This window comes from Canis lupus, chromosome 21, assembly GCF_011100685.1.
Source record: "Canis lupus familiaris isolate Mischka breed German Shepherd chromosome 21, alternate assembly UU_Cfam_GSD_1.0, whole genome shotgun sequence".
NCBI lineage: Eukaryota > Metazoa > Chordata > Mammalia > Carnivora > Canidae > Canis > Canis lupus.
Window position 1 is genome coordinate 44,127,483 of NC_049242.1, and position 20,317 is coordinate 44,147,799.

The 20,317-nt window shown below is 38.2% G+C and overlaps 1 protein-coding gene across 2 annotated transcripts in view; it reads left to right on the forward strand.

Annotated features, from left to right (window-relative positions):
* Nucleotides 1–20,317, forward strand: part of NELL1 (neural EGFL like 1) — an 822,581-nt gene that overhangs the window by 795,984 nt on the left and 6,280 nt on the right. For both annotated transcript variants that reach the window (XM_038569260.1, XM_038569261.1), the window contains 3 exons: nt 3,263–3,456; nt 17,262–17,438; nt 19,921–20,145. In XM_038569260.1, coding sequence (XP_038425188.1) covers nt 3,263–3,456; nt 17,262–17,438; nt 19,921–20,145 — 596 coding nt within the window. The remainder of the gene's footprint in view (nt 1–3,262; nt 3,457–17,261; nt 17,439–19,920; nt 20,146–20,317) is intronic.

Below are 20,317 nucleotides of genomic sequence, written 5' to 3' on the forward strand. Positions count from 1 at the left end.
AATGCAATAGTTGGGAACAAGTATGAAGAGATAGGCTAATATAGAGTTCAGGGAAATCTGAATTTTATTTCTTATGATTACATGTGTGATGAGCCATCAGTTTATCAATTTACGCTCTATCTCCTAGATATCCAAACTAGATTGTAAATATGATGAGAGAAGTGTAAGACCAAATATTTTGTCATTTTAAGCAAAAACCGAGGAATAAGAATAATGCAAACATATCATTTTAATATTTTTCCAAGATAGGATGTACTACCAACATTGTCACTGTACTGGGAGTTCAAGGAGATGAATGTTTGCTATAAACATTCTTTAAGTCAAGAAACAAATATTTGAATCTTATGTACAGTTTTATTTGAAAAGACCATAAATTAGAGTGCCTGGGTGGCTCAGTCAGTTAAGTACCTGACTCTTAATTTTGGCTCAGGTCATGTTTTCAGGGGCATGAGACTGAGCCCCATGCCGGGCTCCATGCTGAGCTTGTGGAGGCTGCTTAAGATTCTTCCTCTCCCTCACCCTCTGCCACCCCCTCCCCCTCCGACTCCCCTCCTCCTCCATCTCCGCCATGCCCCCTGCCTCCCTCATTCCCCCTTCGCGTGTGCATGCACATGTTCTTAAATAAATAAATAAATAAATAAATAAATAACAATGGATTAGTTGGTTATGATTTTAAAAAGGAGATAAATAAGTGTCAGGCTAAATAATGTGACCAAAGACCTACAGAGATGTGTAAAATGCCTTTTACATAGTAAGCACTCAATTAATTGGAAGAGCATGGTTTTAAACAGGGATCACCTGATTCCCACATTCAATGCTACCTTTAACTGGGAAGAGTTAGAGGAAAAAGACTGGGGAGATGAGGAAGGTTTCTAGGTAGGAGCACCATATGATCAAATATGTTGAGAATAGCAGGGGCCCCGTGAGGAACAGTGGGAACAGTGAAGACATAACTGAAGTCAGATTATAGTTAATTTGGAATCTAGGTATTATAATCTGGGTTCATTTCCACGGTTTTCAAAAGAGAAATCATTAAATGTCTTGACTGAGACTACATTTGATGGGACAAACACAAAAAATAAATCTTGGAATAAGTTAGCTTCCAGAAATATTGCATGAACTCTGTAACATTTTCTACTTTGTACCTCTGTTGTGAATCCAGAAACAGTGCGTGCAGTTAGTAAGGGAAGATAGGTCATTTATTTCTCATTATTTTTAAGTTACAATAGTTTCAAAATTCTAGCAAATTTTGAGTAATTATATCATTCACAGGATTTCAACTAAAGAGGATCCATATAAGATCTTATCCTTGAAAATGAGTTGCGATATCTAGAGGGTAAATAGTTGAAAGCAGATAAAACCACACAACATTCTTGTATTCTGACTTTAGAGACCTTGAGTTGGCACAGAAAAAAAAAACAAAAAAACTCTAGTGTATGTGTTAGGCCCAGGGTACATCCCTTGCTCTAACATGGTAGTAGAAGTATGACCATTTATTCATCTCTGTGCCTCACTTTCATCTTTTGTAAATGAGAATAACTATTTCCATCTTGCAGTTACACAGCATAACTCATGGGGAAGCTTTGAAAAACTTTGAAACAATATGTAAGTACAGATACTAGCAATAAAATTGATATTATGCCTTTAAACACTTTATTGCTTTGAGTATTTTAAAAGAAAATGCCACTTACATTTTTTCTTTAAGCTTGTAACCCTTAACCAAATACCTACAACATTGTACATATTTAACATGAAATTTAGATGTAGAGTAAGTTAATTTATACTGTTCTTATTCTAACTTACTATAGGAGTTAAACCTCCCAATCATGGGGCTCCTGGGTGGTGCAGTTGGTTGAGTGTCTGACTCTTGGTTTCAGGTTGGGTCATCATCTTGGGGTCATGGGATGGAACCCTGTGACAGCTTCCATGCTCGCATAGAGTCTGCTTGGGATTCTCTCCCCTCTTTGTCTCTGCCCCTCCCCCCTGTTTCTCTCTCGCTCAAATAAATATTATTAAAAAAAACCCTCCAATCAGAGGTCTACCAGTAGTTATCTACACATACTTCTGTGTTCCTTCTTATTACTCACCTTCAGAAGGAGACAGTGTCTTACATGTCATCGTCAACATTTGTAATACCTAGTGTGCAAAAAAACCTTGTGCATAGAAGACTTGGTAAAAATTTATTGGCATAATGTTATCATCTGAAGGATAGTTGAAGGACATGGTGGTAGATTAATCAGTGGAGCACAAGACTCAGACAAATGACCAATATCTTTAAATAGAGTAAAGATTGTCATAAGTAAGAAAAATCAAGTAGACTTTTCTGGAGTGCTCTCAGAGCTAGCACCAATAAGTAGAAGTTACCAGAAAAATATTTCATTTCCATTTAAGGAAGACATTTCTTAAAGAGTTATTCAGTGATAGAATTGACTGCCTTTTGAGGTAATAGATGGCCCGCTTAGAAAAGGCTCCAACCAGGACTGGACAGCTATGAGTTTGAGATGTTGCTAAGGTCAGTCTAGCTTTGAACATCAGGGTAGGCTGACTGGATTTATGCTTTCCTTCCATATTTAGCTATCATTCAAAACCAGCAAAATATATGTGTCTTCCATCAACATGAATGCCATGCCTGCAATAGCCCAAAGATGGGTTTTGTTTTGTTCTGTTTTTTTTTGTGAGAAAAAAAATGCTTTTGGCCATTAGTATGGAGAGGATTTGATTAGGCAAGGCACCCACCAAGAATAATTTCCTCTTCTTTCACCCTTGGCCTAAGGATCTTGAGGCAGTCTAATTGGTTCAGGGTTGTCCTAATTGCCCACTTGTTCCTACTCAGTGGCTGATCTGTTCACACCTTTACTAAAAGAGCCAGCTCTCCATAGGGTGTATCCACACTGTTAATGAATTAGCACTATTTATAGCCTCTGGATGGTGTAGTTCTTGAGAATATCCTAAAACTAGCTTAGGGCTGCTACTGGATAATTTAGTAATTGGAGTCCCTATAGTAATTAGCTATATGACAGTACGTATGTTATTTCACTTCTGTAACCCTCGGCTCCATTATGTGCAAAATAGAGATAAGAAAAGATGCTCCTATACATCTTTGCTTTGCAGAGCAAATGAGGTAATGCGTGTGAACATCTTGGCACGGTACCTGGCACAAGCTAAATGCTCAGCAATGTAAATCAATGCTTTTGTAAATGATCACTATTTTCTATTAACAATCTTGGCTAGATTCTAAAGCTCTGCGCCTTCTTTATTGCAGACATTGATGAATGTGCCTTAAGAACGCATACCTGCTGGAATGATTCTGCTTGCATCAACCTGGCAGGGGGCTTTGACTGCCTCTGTCCCTCGGGGCCCTCCTGCTCTGGTGACTGCCCCCATGAGGGAGGACTGAAGCGCAATGGACAGGTGTGGACCCTGAAAGAAGACAGGTGTTCTGTGTGCTCCTGCAAGGTGAGGCTAGTAGAGGGCAGTAGGAATTGTGACTCTTCTTTTCCTTCCTTCGCTCTCTTCTCTTCCACCCCTCCTTTTTCTACCAGGTGTTGACTTCTGGGCCTCCTGCAGTCTCTGTAAAGACTCCCCCTGTTCCAATCCCTGGGACAGCTAATGATGATGCTGAATGGCAGGAAAACTTATTTTGAATTGATCATGCTGTTAGTGAGAAGTGAGGTGTAGAGTTGAGAGGAGACTGCAGAGCACAGGGGGGAGTGGGGCAGAGAAGCCAGTGTTAGTCCTCCCACCAAGAGCCTGCAGTGTCTTTCAGGCTGGTTGAGTGAGAGCTTAATGAGCCCTCATCCCACACTTATACAAACTTGCTGACTAAAACTACTCTTTGCCTGAAATGATCACCTACATGAACTCGCTCATTTTTGTGGTGACATCACCCAGAAAAGCAAGGCTCACAGACTTTCCTTCTTCCGGTAGTCAGAGACAGGGAGACCTCTATTCTGAATAAATGGTAATGATAGTATGAGGCCTTCTGGTAAATGATGTCTTCATTTTCGTTCTCATTGCTAGGCTGGCTATTCCTTACATCAAGTTGTTTGGAAAAGTGAGTTTAATGTTTATAAAAATAAAATTTTGTCATCACCCAGTTTTGCTTTATGCTTTGCAAAATGGGCCTATTAAAATGTTTGATTTCCTTGTGCTTTATTTCTTCTTTTGTTGATCTTGCCTATTCGTTTTCCTTTGATGTTTCTTTACTGTAGCTCTTGCATTGTATTTTTATGTCTGTTGGGATGGGACTTTTTAATCTTGTGCTTTATGGGCATGGGAACCATGAGAAGTGACTTGTTTAGCAGCCTCTTTAAGGAGCTGGTATCCTGATAAATTCAGGAACAGAGTTGGAAAGTCATTCAATTCGCTCATCTGCCTTCAAGTCTGCCACACTGCCAAAAGACCAGGGGCACCTATTTAGGAAAGCTAAACCAAGTGTTGAGATCATTACCCCATGAAGTGCATTTTTTACCCTATGCGTGCATCTAGTTCCACACATCCAAATATAGGTCCAGTGACCCCATTTACTGAATACCTCCTATGTTCCAAGCATCCTGATTTAAAAACAGCACATCACACTTAATGCTTATAACACAACTTCGAAAGATAAAGTTTTAAGTTTTAGGGCAAGTAATGTGCCCAAAATATCACATGATATAAATATCCAACCTGGAACTTGAAATCTACTGGCTTACCCCAAATTTCATAGTTTTCTTATCTGGCCACATGTCCTGTAACACTCTACAGATGGATACCTGTTGATATATTTTAAACTAATTAAGCAGTCAATCCAACTTGACTGAGCTCAAACTCTAAACTTAGTACTGTATTAATGACCATGTGGGGCACTGACTCAAAGGGTAAAGTTTTTAGAGAAGGAAAAGGTTATTCTGGTTTAAAATAGTTGAGAGAGATTTGTGGAGACAACTAAGTCTCCATTCAGCCAGATAAACAAGAATGAATTCCTTTATTAGTTCTTTTCCAGAAAATATTGTTTTTTCTCAAACTTAGGATGATCACAACCTGACCCCAAATCCTTTTTAAGTCTTTATGGATCCCCAGTCCCTGGAATAAACAAAAGATTTTAGTTGAGTCCTCACTAGTGTATGAAACCAAAATTTATTTTTCAGTTTTTGTTTTATTTACACCCATGGGAAGGAACTTACCAATCACTAAAACTTTCCATAGTATTTTAATTAATTGTGTTAAAATCTAAGTGGTGTAAGTTGATTTATTTTGACTCCTAAAATCTCTCCAAAATCATTAGAATTAGACTGAAATTGCCACAAAAGATGAATAATTCTTGTAATCCTATACTGTTCACATAACTCACCTCCATTACTACCCCACCCCTTAATGAATAAACTACAGGAAGATTTCTTTACATAAATCTTTTGTTGGTTTCTTTTTCAATTGCATTCATTGCTCATTAGTAGCATAGCTTACAGATCTTGTGGAGGGAGAGGAGGGCCCGGATTTAGGAGCTAAATTAAAAACCCTAAGTCAAATTCCGTAGGCAATTCCCCAAAAAATGAACTTTTATGTGACCCTGCTTTTTTCTTTCATTATTTGCATCTGAAAGTGTTTTATTCCAATTTCACAAGAAATAGTTTCAGCACTTAAGCATCCAAATGGACTATAATGACATCAACTTAGAGGCTAAGAAGTAAAATCAAGGTTGGGACATAAATCCTGGGTCTTTAACCATACTCTTGTTTCAAATTCAAATAAAACCAAATCATATAATAGCAGAATTACACAAGCCAGCAAAGGGTAAAAGCTTACTGTTAAAAGAAGGAGAGTCAAACAGTCTACAGATCAACACAATCCCTATCAAAGTACTAATAGTATTTTTCATAAAATTAGAATAAATAATCCTAAAATGTATATGAAACCACAAAAAAATGTACAGAACCACAAGGCAATCTTGAGAAAGAACAAGGCTGGAGTAATCACAATCCCAGATTTCAGATATACCATAAAGCTATATTGATCAAAACAGTATGGTACTGGCACAAGAATAGACATAGGTCAGTGGAATAGAACAGAGAATCCAGAAATAAATCCATACTTAAGTGGTCAACTAATCTACAAAAAAAGAGGCAAAGATATATAATAGTGAAAAGAGAGTCTCTTTGATTTATGGTATTGAAAACACTGGGCAGCTACATGCAAAAGAATAAAATTGGATCACTTTCTTATATCTAACTATCTTATACATAAAAATAAACTCAAAATGGATTAAAGAACTAAAGAGGAAGCCTGAAGACATAAAATTCCTAATAGAAAACATAGGTAATAATTTCTTTGCCATCAGCCTTAGTAACATCTTCCCAGACATGTCTCCTCAGGCTAAGGGAAACAAAAGTAAAAACAAACCACTGGGATTATGGTTATTTCTAACAAAATAGCAGGCTTTGGCACAGCAAAGGAAACCAGTAATAAAATGAAAAGGCAGCCTACATAATGGGAAAAGATATTTGCAAATAATATATCTGATAAAGGGCTAATATCCAAAATATATAAGTAATTGAGACTAAATACCAAATATATATACATATATATATATATCTCCAAATGGCCAGAGACCTGAAAAGACATTTTTCCAAATAAGACCTACAAATGGCCAACAGGCACATAAAAAGATGCTCAGTCATTAATCACTAGGGAAATGCAAATCAAAACCACAATGAGATATCACCTCATACTAGTCAGAATGGGCAGTATCAAAAAGCTAAGAAGTGACAAGTGTTGACAAGGATGTGAAGGAAAGGGAACCGTTATGTACTATTGGTGGGAAAGTACAATTCGTACAACCACTATGGAAAACAGTGTGGAGGGTCTTCAAAAATTAAAAAATAGAAATACCATATAATCTTATAATTCTACTACTGGGTATTAACCCAAAGAAAGTAAAAACACTAATTCAGAAAGATACACACATTCCTGTGTTTATTGCCACATCATTTACAATAGGCAAGTGTCCACCAATAGATGAATAGGTAAAGAAGATGTGATATACATATGCGCATATGATAATGAAATATTAATCAGCCATTAAAGATAATGGAATCTTGCCATTTACAACAACATGAATGGACCTAGAGAATATTACCCTAAGTCAGAGAAAGATAAACACCATTGATTTAACTCGTGGAATCTAAAAAACAAATGAACAAAAGAAGAAAAAAAGAAGAAACATACTCATAAATACAGAGAACAAACTAATGGTTGCTGAAGGAAAGGGAGTTGGGTACGTGGGTGAAATAGATATAGGAGATTCAGAGGTGTAAACTTCCAGTTATAAAATAAATAAGATGGAGATGAAAAGTGCAGCATAGGGAATACAGTCAATAATATTGCATGGTGACTAGACTATTGTAGTATTGGATAATGGTATTGTGGTATTATGTATATTGAGTAATATATACAAATCAATATATTGTCAAATCAATATATTGTATATGTGAAACCAATATAACATTGTATGTCAACTATCTATGTTAGCAAATTGAACTTTGACAGAAAATAAATAAATAAATAAAAAACAATGCTTAGGTTATCAGGAAAAAAGGGTGAAGGCAGGATAATGGCATCATGAAATTCTCAGGCAGGTTCAGATAGAGCCACTTTCATTCAATGATGGAAAAAAAAACTAATATGGGATTTAGGCATAGATACTACAAAAATGGGGGTGGAGAGTAAAGGTTAAGAATCACACTTGAACAAAATTAGATCACACAACTGAAGAAACATTTAGATAAAACTTCTCTAGTCCCTCAAAGTAAAGCAAGAGCTCAAACAAGATAGGCAAAGAGGCAAGATCATTAAACAAGAAAAAGAGAAGGAAAGTGACTCTTGGAGAATGAGTTGAAGGGAAAAGCTATGCAATATGAAGACTACCTAAGAAGCTTCATCGAATCAAACCTGTACTGCTGCCATGGAGGGGAGAAAACCCATCAATTTTGATGGGGAAAGGTGTAGAAGAAACATAAGTACATGATGGATATGGAATCTGGCAGTAGCAATGTAACACGCAGTGGGTGTTCCTAAGAGAACACAGCAAATGGAACAAAACAATTTTATAGATAGAAGAATGACTGTGATCTGTACACCAAAAGGATTCACATACTATAACAAACCCAATAGGTTTAAAGCCATCAGGATTAGGGCAAGAGAAGGTCAGCATATCATGGGAAATTTCAGGTTGGCTTCCAACTTTCCTTCAAAGTTCAAGATGCCGAAAGACAGTGGAACAATTATTTGCAGGCTATGGTGTGGGAAAGCCTGTGGGCTTAAGAACTCACAAATTCTTCTTACATTGTATGCTCTAATTGATGGAATATCTGTTAAAAGAAAAAATCAAAAAAGTTTACGGCTATGAAGAGAAAAATCTATACCAGCAAGAAGTCAGAAACCACTCAGTCTCATACACAGCCAGGGTTGTCATATCATAAAGAGATTAATAGCTGCTTTGTGATACTTCACGATTATTCTTCAGTGGAGACTATAAATGTGTACTGACTGGCATGCTAAAGGTGAAATTGGTGCATTTATCCCTAGGGTGCTTTTGGTGTTTTTTTTTTTTTTTTTTTTTTAAGCCACTAAATTAAAATCCTTTTATCTTCATATTTTGACCCAGGGCTTATATTAACTGAGGACCATAAGCCTCTTTAAATCGTTTCAAAATAAATATTCTTCTATATGATTCCTCTATTATACTTGGAAGATGGAGTATCATCTCCCTCATTTAGACTTAGAAGAAAATTGAATTTAAAAGTTGACAAAGCCAGAAATCAACCTTTCTCACCTTAAACTCTTATTCCTGGGTTTTTGTTCCCTTCCCTTGAACCCCTTGGAATTTTCAATTTCCAGGCATTCTACCAAGAACAAGAAGACCTGGATTCTATTCCTGGCATTGTTAGTAAGTGGCTATGTGACCTTGAGCAGATGACTTAGCGTCAGAGCCTTTCCCTCGGCTGTACAATGAGAAGATTGGCTAGATGCTTTCAGAAGTTCTTTCTGGCTCTAAAATTCTATAAGTGTGAAAATACCTGCTAGTGACATTTATGCCCTGAGTATTTCTGTTTCTCTCTTTCCAAAATGTTTTAGTTTGTGGTTTAATACCATTATTCATATAGATCTTTCAAATCCTTTCCAGGATTTTCTCTTTTCTTTCTTGCCAGCAGCTGGTATTTCTACATTTACTTTGCAGTAAGTATTATGTATACATTTCTTTGCATACTGTACACTGAGATAAGATTAGTATGTCATCATATAAAAATTATTCTTTCAAATTCTGTACAATACAAAGACTGATAACTTGGGTCAATTTCATATTTGAAGGTCTAAATATTGAAATGATTTAAAAGTGACCTGGATTATACAACAAATTTCATTTTTTTTAAAGGTTCATTTATTTATTCATGACAGAGAGAGAGAGAGGCAGAGACACAGGCAGAGGGAGAAGCAGGCTCCATGCAGGGAGCCCAACGTGGGACTCGATCCCAGGTCTCCAGGATCACATCCTGGGCTGAAGGCGGCGCTAAACCGCTGTGCCAATGGCGCTGCCCTAAATTTCATTTTTCCACAAGGTTTTCAACCATTCTAACACTTACTTAAAAATGTAAGCTTCAAGATGTCTGACTATCACTATAGGGCTGAGTACACCAGCATTAGTCTTTTGAGTTCATTAATTTTATATACCTAACAGTAGGAACTTTTCTTAAAGTTTTCTTGAAACAAAAATTTTACATGAAAAAGTTAAACATGGGGGCACCTGGGTGGCTCAGTGACTGAGCATCTGCCTTCGGCTCAGGGCTTGATCCTGGAGTCCTAGTTTCGAGTCGTGCATCAGGCTCCCCACAGGGAGCTTGCTTCTCCCTCTGCTTATGTCTCTGCCTCTCTCTGTGTCTCTCTCATGGATAAATAAATAAAATCTTTTTAAAAAGAAAAATGAAAAAAAAAAGAAAACAATTAAACATCTATGCTGATTATTTATTGCTTTTTATCTCATCATCTTATTGTGTTGTCTTTTTGATATACAGCATGGAAATTTTAACTTTATATAGAAAATATATTCAACAGAAAGGTTTGATAAATAATAGGAAAAAATGATAGAGTTAGAGTGAAATTCTTGTCAAAGTCTTTCCCTAGTTTTTGGTTCTATTTTTAATTTCAGGCCAGCCTTACCATGACAAGAAGCAGATCAAACACCTCTGATAAATAATTAAGAGGTCTATGAAAAAGTGCATTTAAATAGGTACTATTGAGTGCTGGTACATTGTATAGCCTACCATAGTTGCTCCTGTAACTTAGCCACATATTATCTGAAGTTCTGATGGTATTTAGAAATGTCTTAATTTGATTTATAAAGGACACATGGAAATGAAGAGTTCTGGTGTGGAAGAGAGGGTAGGGGGAACAATGTCATTGGGTAATTCTGTATAGATACTTCGGGACAATCCCTTCCTCTGCCCCAAGATCTTCCTCCAGTCATAAGGGTGGAAGTAGAAATGAGCCAACATTTCTTACATGTCTGGCACTATACGCATCCCCTCATCCTCTGACAACAACTTCATGAAATAATTATAATTATCCCTTTACAGAAGAAAGAGAAACTCAAGTTTCACACAAGTAGATGGTGGCAGTAAAAGTGAATCTGAGCTTTCCATGACAAAATGTCCAGGTCTCCATTTAAGAAAACGGATTCCCAGCCCTACTGCTCTGCTGGGTGTGGTTCTGTGAACTCTGCAAGATATTTTACATTTCTGAACCATGTTTTTATCGGTAAAACTGGGTTAACACCTACAGACACATTTGCTGTGAGAGTGAACTAGGATAAAGATATCGAGGTACTCAGTTCAGAACCTCGTAGATAGCTGTCGCTCCATGAGTTATCACTGACCCAAAAAAAGAGTCAAAGTTATCACCCCCCCACCCTTGAGAGTGAATACACCAGGTTAGCTGCTAGTGTTTTGTGCCAATTGAAAAAGAGGTCTTGAAACATGTCCACAATTTAATGGAGTTCAACAATACAACCAGGCCAGCAAAAATGGATTTGGGCTTCTGTTTAGATGCCATATGCTTCCTTGACAGTGACCGTGATTTTATGCACCTTTAGGCCACTTAGTTGATTAGGCACAGAAAGATTGCTGAATTGCTTGGAACCCATGTCCTTTTAGCATTACCCAGACTACAGATACCCAAAGTGAAAAATGGTTCTCTCTCTGGACTTAACCCCTAAATCTTAGTTACAACCCAGTTTCTTTTCACAGATACCCATCTGTGGCTCTTCCATTCATAAATTTGTCAAGGGCTTTAGGAAGACATCTTTTTTTTCTAGCTGTGCAACATGAGAAGATAGAGAGATCTCAGGTTTATTAGCTTCTAGGAAACTGCAGCATTTTAGTGTGAACATATTTAGATTGTTGGTTATGGAACTGCATAGGCAAATGGATACACAATCTCCTGTCATGCCCTGGTAGAGTCATGAACAATTTGTTATAGGAACATAGGGGAAGTATACCCTATTCTAGGAAGATACAGAAAGGATTAAGGAAAGATGTCACAAAAGAGGTGATCTTTGAATAAGGACTTCAAGGTTGAGAAATTTAGCCAAATGGAGATGTGAGGAAAGTGAACCCCAAACAGAAGGAAGAGCAAGAACAGAGATGCAGAAACATTACATATGTTCTGTTAAGGAAAATGTAAAGTAAATGTTGAGTTTAGAATATCAGAAAAAAAGAAAAAAAAGAAAAATATGGGAAGGTGATAGCTGATGATAAGCCTGGAGATAAAGGCTAGGGAAAAAAAAAAAAAAGGCTAGGGACACAGCCAGACAGTGGAATTTAGACTTAATTTGTGGGCTGTAGAGTATCATGACTTTTTGTTTAGGATTGGTGTGGCCCAATCAAGGGGTGATCTACAGTACGATAGAACGACTGGGGAGACCAAAACTAAATGGACAGGTTCCACTTATGGTGAAGGAAAGTTTTGGAAGAGTAAAGATGAGAATCTGAAGGAGGGATAGAAAAAAAATGAAGGAGGGATAGAGAGGTAAGGTCACATGAAAGATAACACAGAAATTAAGTGATACGTCCTGATGAATGATGTCAGACACTTGACCTCTGAGGCAATGTGTACTCTCGTTCTATGGGCAGAAAAGAAGCTCCAGAGTGGCATGTTTAAGACTTACGTGCCCCATTTTCTTGGGCTAAAGATTTCAGGTGCCATTGACAAGAGAAAGAGCCACACTGGATAAATGCACACTGTATTTGCCCCTGCACCTTTACCTACGGTGACTACTATTAGTAACTGGAAAATCCAGTGGCAGTGAAAGAACAAACTATGAAGGGCAGATTTCATTTCTGTGCTTCCTGCAGCATTGTTTTGTTTTGTTTGTTCATTTTCTTAATCGGAAAGTGAATAGCATTCATCCTGAAACTAAATGCGGTACTGAGGACTCAAGCAATACCAGGTCTTGAGTTTTTCTGGGAATGATAGAGGTGGATAGGGAAATGGATACTGTAAATAACCAATACCCCCCTGACCCCCACCACCACCACCACTGCCCTGAATCATCAAAAAGTCAGAGTAAAATTGCTCTGGCAACATAGAAGAGGATAAAGGAGGATAAAGTAAAGAGATTGTCTGGAATGCTGGCCAGTTGTCCGGCCTCATATAAACCTTTGCCCACAAACTAAGGAAGTTGGCCTTGGTAGGGAAGCCTAAGTAGTTCCTTCAAGCAGGAAGAAAGCTCTATCTGCCTGGAGCTAACAATAAAATAACCCTGGTGTTCTCCATGTGGCACTCACTCACAGAGTGAAAAGAACAGGGATATGTCAGCTTGTGCCTGGGGTCAGGGTAGAGGTGAAATTTCTGTATTTACTCATAAAAATGCTTTGCTTCCTAAACCTAACCAACAATATTGTGTTTCCTTTTCTTTAAAAGATGAACAAAATGACAAGTTTGGTTTGCCCTCAAAACCCTAGGGGTCCTTTCAAGGAATAGGGTCTTCTTTTCTATTCCCCGACTTCATACTTCCAAACTTTGCAGTTCCAAACCCTGCCTTTCATTGTGGAACCTGGAGGGTTATATGCCATGCTAATTCCCTGATGGACTGGGTTACTTTGTTTCTCCATCAGAGATCCTCAAACATTCCCTTGCACCAGAATCTTCTTGGAGGGCTTGTGAAACTTGGATCACCGACTCTACCCCTAGACTTTCTGGTTCAATAGGTTGGGTAAGAGCAATTTGAGTTTCTAACTATTTCCCAGGAGATTATAATGCTGCTGGCCAGAGGACCATGCTTTGAGAACTGTCGCCCCTGAATTCTGATTTCAGTTTGTGTGAAGTCCTTTTATCCTACCCTTCAGCCTCCTCATGATACAAGGAGGCAGCGTATTGGAGACTCAGTGTTTTATAGGAAGTCCAGAGTAAAGTCTGGTTCCTATCTTGTCATTAATTTGCTGTATAGAAAAGTCCTTTCCCCTCTCTGGACCTGATTTCCTCTTGATTAAAATGAGACAGTTGGATTCAATGACTCTTAAAGTTTTTATGAGAGAGGTGCTAATAGGGCTTATGGACTAGTTGTGGGATGTAACCTGAAGGCAGAGTTAATATTTTGTAAAGAAGATTGCATAGCACGCCGCAATAAATTTGTATGTGAGAAGATAGAACAGATGGGTGGGTCCAGAGTACCACTCCTAACTCTACCCTTCATACCAGAGATCAAAACATATTTTCTGTAAAGGGCCAGACAGGCTTTGCACACTGTAAGGTCTCTGTCTCATTACTGAACTCTGCCATTAGACTGTGAAAACAGCCACAGACAATGAGGGAAGCTGTGTTCTAATATAACTTTATTTACAGAAATCGCCAACTGGCTGAATTTGGCCTATAGGCATCAGTTTGCCAAACCCCAGGTTATATTATTATGCAATTTACAAAAATAATCTTACCTAAGTCCACCTTCTTGATTTAAAAGCTTCAAGACTAAAAAATAATAAATAAATAAATAAATAAAAATAAATAAATAAAAGTTTCAAGACTGTGGCAAAAAAATAAATGATATTATGCAATCTGGAGTAAATAAATTAATGTGTCAACTATTCAGTAATGAACTGTATAATTTATAGTATAAAATCTGTGACTTTGCGTGGCATAATAAGAATTCATTTTTATTTGCTGGGGAGGTTTATGTCCTTCTTAAAATTCAGGAGCAATTTAAATATTATAATGGTTATTAATTGTTTACAGCTGAACTTGCACTAATAAGCTGCATAAAAGCATTTAGCTTCTATGGCAGAAGGGTGGGAAAATATATCTTTGGCTTTTAAGTTGGGCTTGTTCTGGCCACCTCAGCTGGGATAGAGGTCAAGCTTTGGGAATGAGCCCAGAGATCGACCATGAGAAGGATTGCTCACCATCCTTGAGCTCCATTTTCTTGCCAAGTTTGGATTCTAGTGTGATTGTATTCTGTGAGTTGAGGTTTTGTAATGGCATTCTCACTGAATTAATGGAGCCACCTGTGACATTTTCATTATTAAAAATGATTTTCTTGACAGTTACTCTGTAATTTGAAAGGCAAAATGAATATAGCCATTGTTCTAAAATATGTTAGAAACTAAGAAGCCCTATTTGGCATTTTCACATAATTGATGAGATATGAAATTGCTTTATTTTATACTAACCCTGGAGGCTATCCACTTATTCTTATTCATTCTTTTAATCCCCACTTGCGGAGAGAAACCTGACATTCTGTTTGGGCCTCATTGCCTGCAGTACAGTAGCCTCTTCTGAAAGAATCTGTCCCTGTTTGATATGGTTTGTGGACATAGCTGTGTGGGTTACTGAGGCCCAGTCCTTCTATACTTGGGGGAGTGATATTGTGACCTCAGTAGTTGAGCTGACCAAATAGTTCTATGTTATAGCTACCATTACCTTTCTTGAACCTCTTGACTAAAATAAATCACTAGGGAGTCATTCTGGGCAATGATTACACAAGCAAAATATGTTAGCGAGTTAAAATAAAGGCCTATAGTTGGAAGATTCCTAGAATCTGGACAGTTCTTCATCCAGCCTAATCTCTGACTCAGCTCACTTAACTTGAGTGTGTATGTGTTTGTATAGTCTTTCCTCCCTTGATATTTGGAAAATTATGATTTACTGTCATTTCTTACAGCAATAGAGAAAAGCATTTTTCAACCTGTTATGTTATTATATATGTAGCCAGCATGTCTCCTTTCCATTCTCTATAAAAATGTAAAGCATTTAAAGATTTCGGCTTTGGCTGACAGTAAACTTGTCTCAGCAAGCCCTGTCCTATTCAACATTGTAATCAATGAAGTAGGTAAAGACCCTGCGGGCATGTCCATCAAGTTTGCAGATGTCGCTAAGCTGTGAAGGAGGACAAACTGTGGTGGGTGACAGAAACAACATTTAGAAAATATTGTGACAGGCAAGAGAGATGAAATGGATCTAACAAGGTGAAGTACAGTAAGGATAAACATCAGGTTTTACAGTTGCCAGCCCCAAATAACTAAGTGCAGAGGATGGGGCTAGGGCTTATGAGGTTTTAGTCTTCATTAAGCTCAATATAAATCAACACCATGACAGAACCATAGTAAGTGGGGAAGTAAATATTGAAATCAGGCTGCATTAAAGAAAGTACAGTGCTTAAAGCAAGATGACTGTGAGTCCTAATTCACTATGTTGGTCAGATTTTTACTAAAAATTATATTTAGTTCTTTTACTCAGATCCCTCATTTGAGGAATGGAGTATGAATCATACTCCATAGAATTATCAAGATTAAATGTGCTAATGCATATAAAAGGCTTAATACAAAGTATGGCCCCAAATAAGTGTTAAATGATGGTGGATTATTACTATTATTATTAATATTAGTACTATTGGAAATACTTAAAACTGTTGAAGATAAGGCAAAGATAACAGTGAAAGGACTCAAAACTAGTGGGACTGGTTAAAAAAAAAAAAAGAACTAGAGATGTTTGATCTAGAGATGAGATGATTCAGTGGAGGCGTAAATCCTGTCTTCCAAGAACAAGAAGAGTTGAAAATGTGACACAAGGGATTGGGAGTTGTGTGACTAGCAAGAGTGTGAACAAAGATCAATGGGTAAAGGCAACAAGAAGTCCAGTTTTTAACATTCAGACATGAACAGAGATACATACTTCGAATGCCTTCCATCATGGTGGTTTCCTTGAGACTCAACAGCTTCAAGCATGGGCTTGAAGACTTGACTATGGTTGCTCTAGAGAAGGTTCAAGGGTAGGCCCAGAAGGCTTGCTCATGTGCCCTTTAGGTACCACTGGCTCCGAGAGTCTTTGGTTTTGTAAATATTCACCACAGCAGTTATTACCGTAGATGGTGGCCACAGGTCTTACCTTACATTTTCAGCATCTTTATTGTCTAAGGTGATAAATTACCGTGAGCAACAGCTGTATAATGGGGACATGCTGCAAATGTGCAGTCTTACCGTTTGAGCGCTATTGAAGTTCACGTCTTTATGAGTATGAGTGTTCAGGGCCATTACTCCAGAAATTGTTCGGTGCCTATTATTTGGGCAACTGCCTCAAGGTGGAAAGTGGCACGTGATCAGAGCCCCTTGTAATAAGCACCTTAGAGCCTGTCTTGCAGAAAAAGAATTGTTTTGAAACCAGAAGTCCCGACGTGCTCCTTAGAGATCGCTGATTCCATGCGGGGTAAATCAGTGAGCATCTCTGGGCCTCAGTTCATTCTTCTGTAAAAAGGGTATAGTCAGATTTCCTCCCAGAGTTGAGACAGAGGTAAAATTCAATGAATGCATCTGAATGCATCTCATCATATCATTGTGAACTGGGAAAAATAAAAATACAAGTAGCATGTTTTTCCCCTCAAACAGGTTCTTGAGTGTATATGCATTTTTAACTGCTGAGTTGAATTGTCATTTTGCTTAGAAATGTGATTTTTTGGAAACATTTAGGAAGAATTTCAAAGAACATGCTGACATTTTTAAACTTGGAGATATTTCTTCATTTTCACTTGGGCTGCTCTGCAGGCAAGGTCAGGGAAAGACAGGGTGTGTGTGCGTGCACGCACGTGCATCTGTTTTGAACAAAATGAAAGGTGGCCAGGGGAGTACTTTGACCTAAGAAATCTTTCCTATGTGCTCTGTAAAGTGTTTATAAGGTTTGCTTTTCGTAGTGCCGCTGCCTCGTTTCCCTAATGATGTAACCTCCTTAACCTCATTTCCAAACAGGATGGAAAGATACTCTGCCGACGGACAGCTTGTGATTGCCAGAACCCAAGCGTTGACCTTTTCTGTTGCCCAGAGTGTGACACCAGGGTCACAAGTCAATGTTTAGATCAAAATGGACACAAGCTCTATCGAAGCGGAGACAATTGGACTCATAGCTGCCAGCAGTGCCGGTGTCTGGTATGTCAGCTTCCCTGATGGGATGTTGTCCCTTTTCTCTGGAAAGGTTGCAAACTGTTGCCTATGGGGTTTAGTTTCCTGCTATTTGCAATCCTCTTCGGGGAGCTTGAGTCCTGTGGCTACTAAGGGGCAAATGCTCTGCTTAAAGACCTTCAGATTCTACTATTTTAAAATAGTATACAAAGAGGGGAGGGGAGGGGTGATATAGGCAGTGGGGATTCAGGAGTGCACTTGTGATGAGCTCTAGGTGATGTAGGGAATAGTTGAATATTGTACACCTGAATCTAATATAGTAGTGTATGTTAACTCTACTGGAATTAAAAATTTTTTTAAACATGAAGCAAAAAGCAATATACAAGACAAAAAGAATGTTTATGGGTCAGATCTGGCCCAACTTAGGTTAGTTTACAACTGCTCCTTGTTGGCAAATCCAGATCAAGAAAAATCCCTGCACGATAGCCTTCAAAGCCTTGACTGAGACTTGTAGTTCTATTAGAGCCAAATCTTTGATCTCTTGGAACCTAACTATTGAAAGCTTCAATATGAAAAATAACAGAACATAGCAGAAATATCAGGGATTGAATGAGAGACGCCAAGAACTCAGTCTTACTTCCGTGTTATTCAGTCTTAGCTCTGTGTTATTAATTTGAGCAGGTCCTCAAATTGCACCGATCATTCTTTCCTTCATTGCACACAGTGGAATACCTATTTTGTAGTTCTGCTGTGAAGATGAGAGAATATATATGAAGCACAAATATACTATTTGGTGCATAGGAAGTACTTAGGGCACAATAGTCACTATTGGTAACATCTCCGAGATAGAAAAATCTGTTTTGAGTGCCAAACCTTCATATTGAAAAAAAGGAAGGTAACTCTGGATCTTAACATAGAAATACTAATGGCATAATCAGATTTGAGAATGTCCAGAGGAAAAAACTTAATTTCTGGACCTGGTTCTTTTTGTTTCAGATTAGACCACAAACAAAGCTTTCAAAGGATGCAAAGACTATTGGGAAACATAATCATAGTGAATACGATGGTTCATCTGTGAGGAAGTTGTAACTATTGGAATCAAGTCACAGCCAAGTCAACTTGTAATAGAACCAGTTAGCTGTTTTTGATAGTTTAACATTTGTTGAAATTACCTAATTTAGTCTATGGATACTGTATGAAGACAAGCCTTTAGAAAAATTGAACTGTAAATTTCTATCGGATTTTCTAAAGTCTCCCGGTGAATGTGCAGATCATCTTAATAGAATACATTCTTTTGAATCATTCCTGATACTTAAGAGTATAACCCAGATATATTCAAATCAAAGCCATTTTCTTTCAAGCTCCACCCAAGGGCAAATAAAGCCAATACAATTATAAAATTTGTTTCCACATAAGTCTGGAAAATTGCATTTCTTTTTCAAGAAGCCAGTCATCAGGCACCTAGAAGAATTGGGATTAATTTCAGACATGAAATTTTCATAGAATAAGTGTTTCCACTCCCATCCCCAACCCCTAAGATTAATATTTCCTGAGAAAACTGAAGATGGTGAACACATAGCTTAATCATTATTTGAGTATAATGTGGGTCATATTTAGTGACTATTTATCAAGAGTTTGCATGTGCTAGACTCTGGATGATGAAGTGGTGAGCATGATAGACATAGTCTGTCATCAAAGGCCATTGTTTTGTGAAGCTGACCAAGTAATTAGATGTGAGTTTGCGTAAATTATAAAGAATTGTCATGATAACAAAAGAGGCTGCATAGAGAAAGTTATAAAAAAAAAAAAAAGAAATAGTTATAGGCAGCTCAATGGTGCCACAATTGCCAGATTCTGAAACCCACAGAGGCTCCATCTGAACTGTGACACCTTGCTACATGTTAGTGATGTCACTAGCTACATGTCATACTCAAAATCATTCTAAAATAGTTCTCTTGATATCGCCCAATCTCAATTTTAAGTCTGATCCTAGGAGCTCCGTTTATGATGTGGTTGAAATATTATAGTGCCTCACGTTCCCCTTTGGTCTTAAGAGAAATTAATTCCTCTTTAAACACTAACCAGCACCTTATCACCTCTTCACTTATTTGCTCATTCGATTAGCATTTTTTGACCAAAACCATGCTAAGCACCAGGGAGATAAAGAAACAAGCCCAAAACCTAAAGCCTCAAAACTTAATCTGGAATTGTACTGATAATGATGATAAGGATCATAAGTATGAAGATAAAAATAATTATGGGCTGCCATTGGCGCGTAGAGACAAGACTTGCCCCTTTTTAGGGCTGCAGTAGACAGTCAGCAAAAACACCCGGGAGGAGGTGATAGCTGCAGTAGCTCTCCAAGGAGGAAGCATATTCTCCCCATAAAGGTGGAAGTAAAAACATTCAGTAAGGACAGTGATGAGAATTACCGTGTCCCCCTCGGGACTTTGGGCACAAAATTGTGCATAAGAACAAGGATGAGCCATTTTTGGCTTTCTCTCTACAGGAAGGAGAGGTAGACTGCTGGCCCCTCACTTGCCCCAATTTGAGCTGTGAGTACACAGCCATCTTGGAAGGGGAGTGTTGTCCCCGCTGCGTGAGTGACCCCTGCCTAGCTGATAACATCGCCTACGACATCAGAAAAACCTGCCTGGACAGCTATGGCATTTCAAGGCTTAGCGGCTCAGTGTGGACAATGGCTGGATCTCCCTGCACAACCTGCAAATGCAAGGTAATTGGAGGTCCTGAGAACAATCAGGCCTTGAACAGTTGTCAGTACCTGCAGGAGGCCCATTCCTGATGTTTCCGCATGCACAGATTCTGAGGGGCAGGGTGAAAACACAGGCAGGCATTTTACTTCTCGCAGGAGGTTAATATGCCTGAATGGATCATAGCTGCTCCGG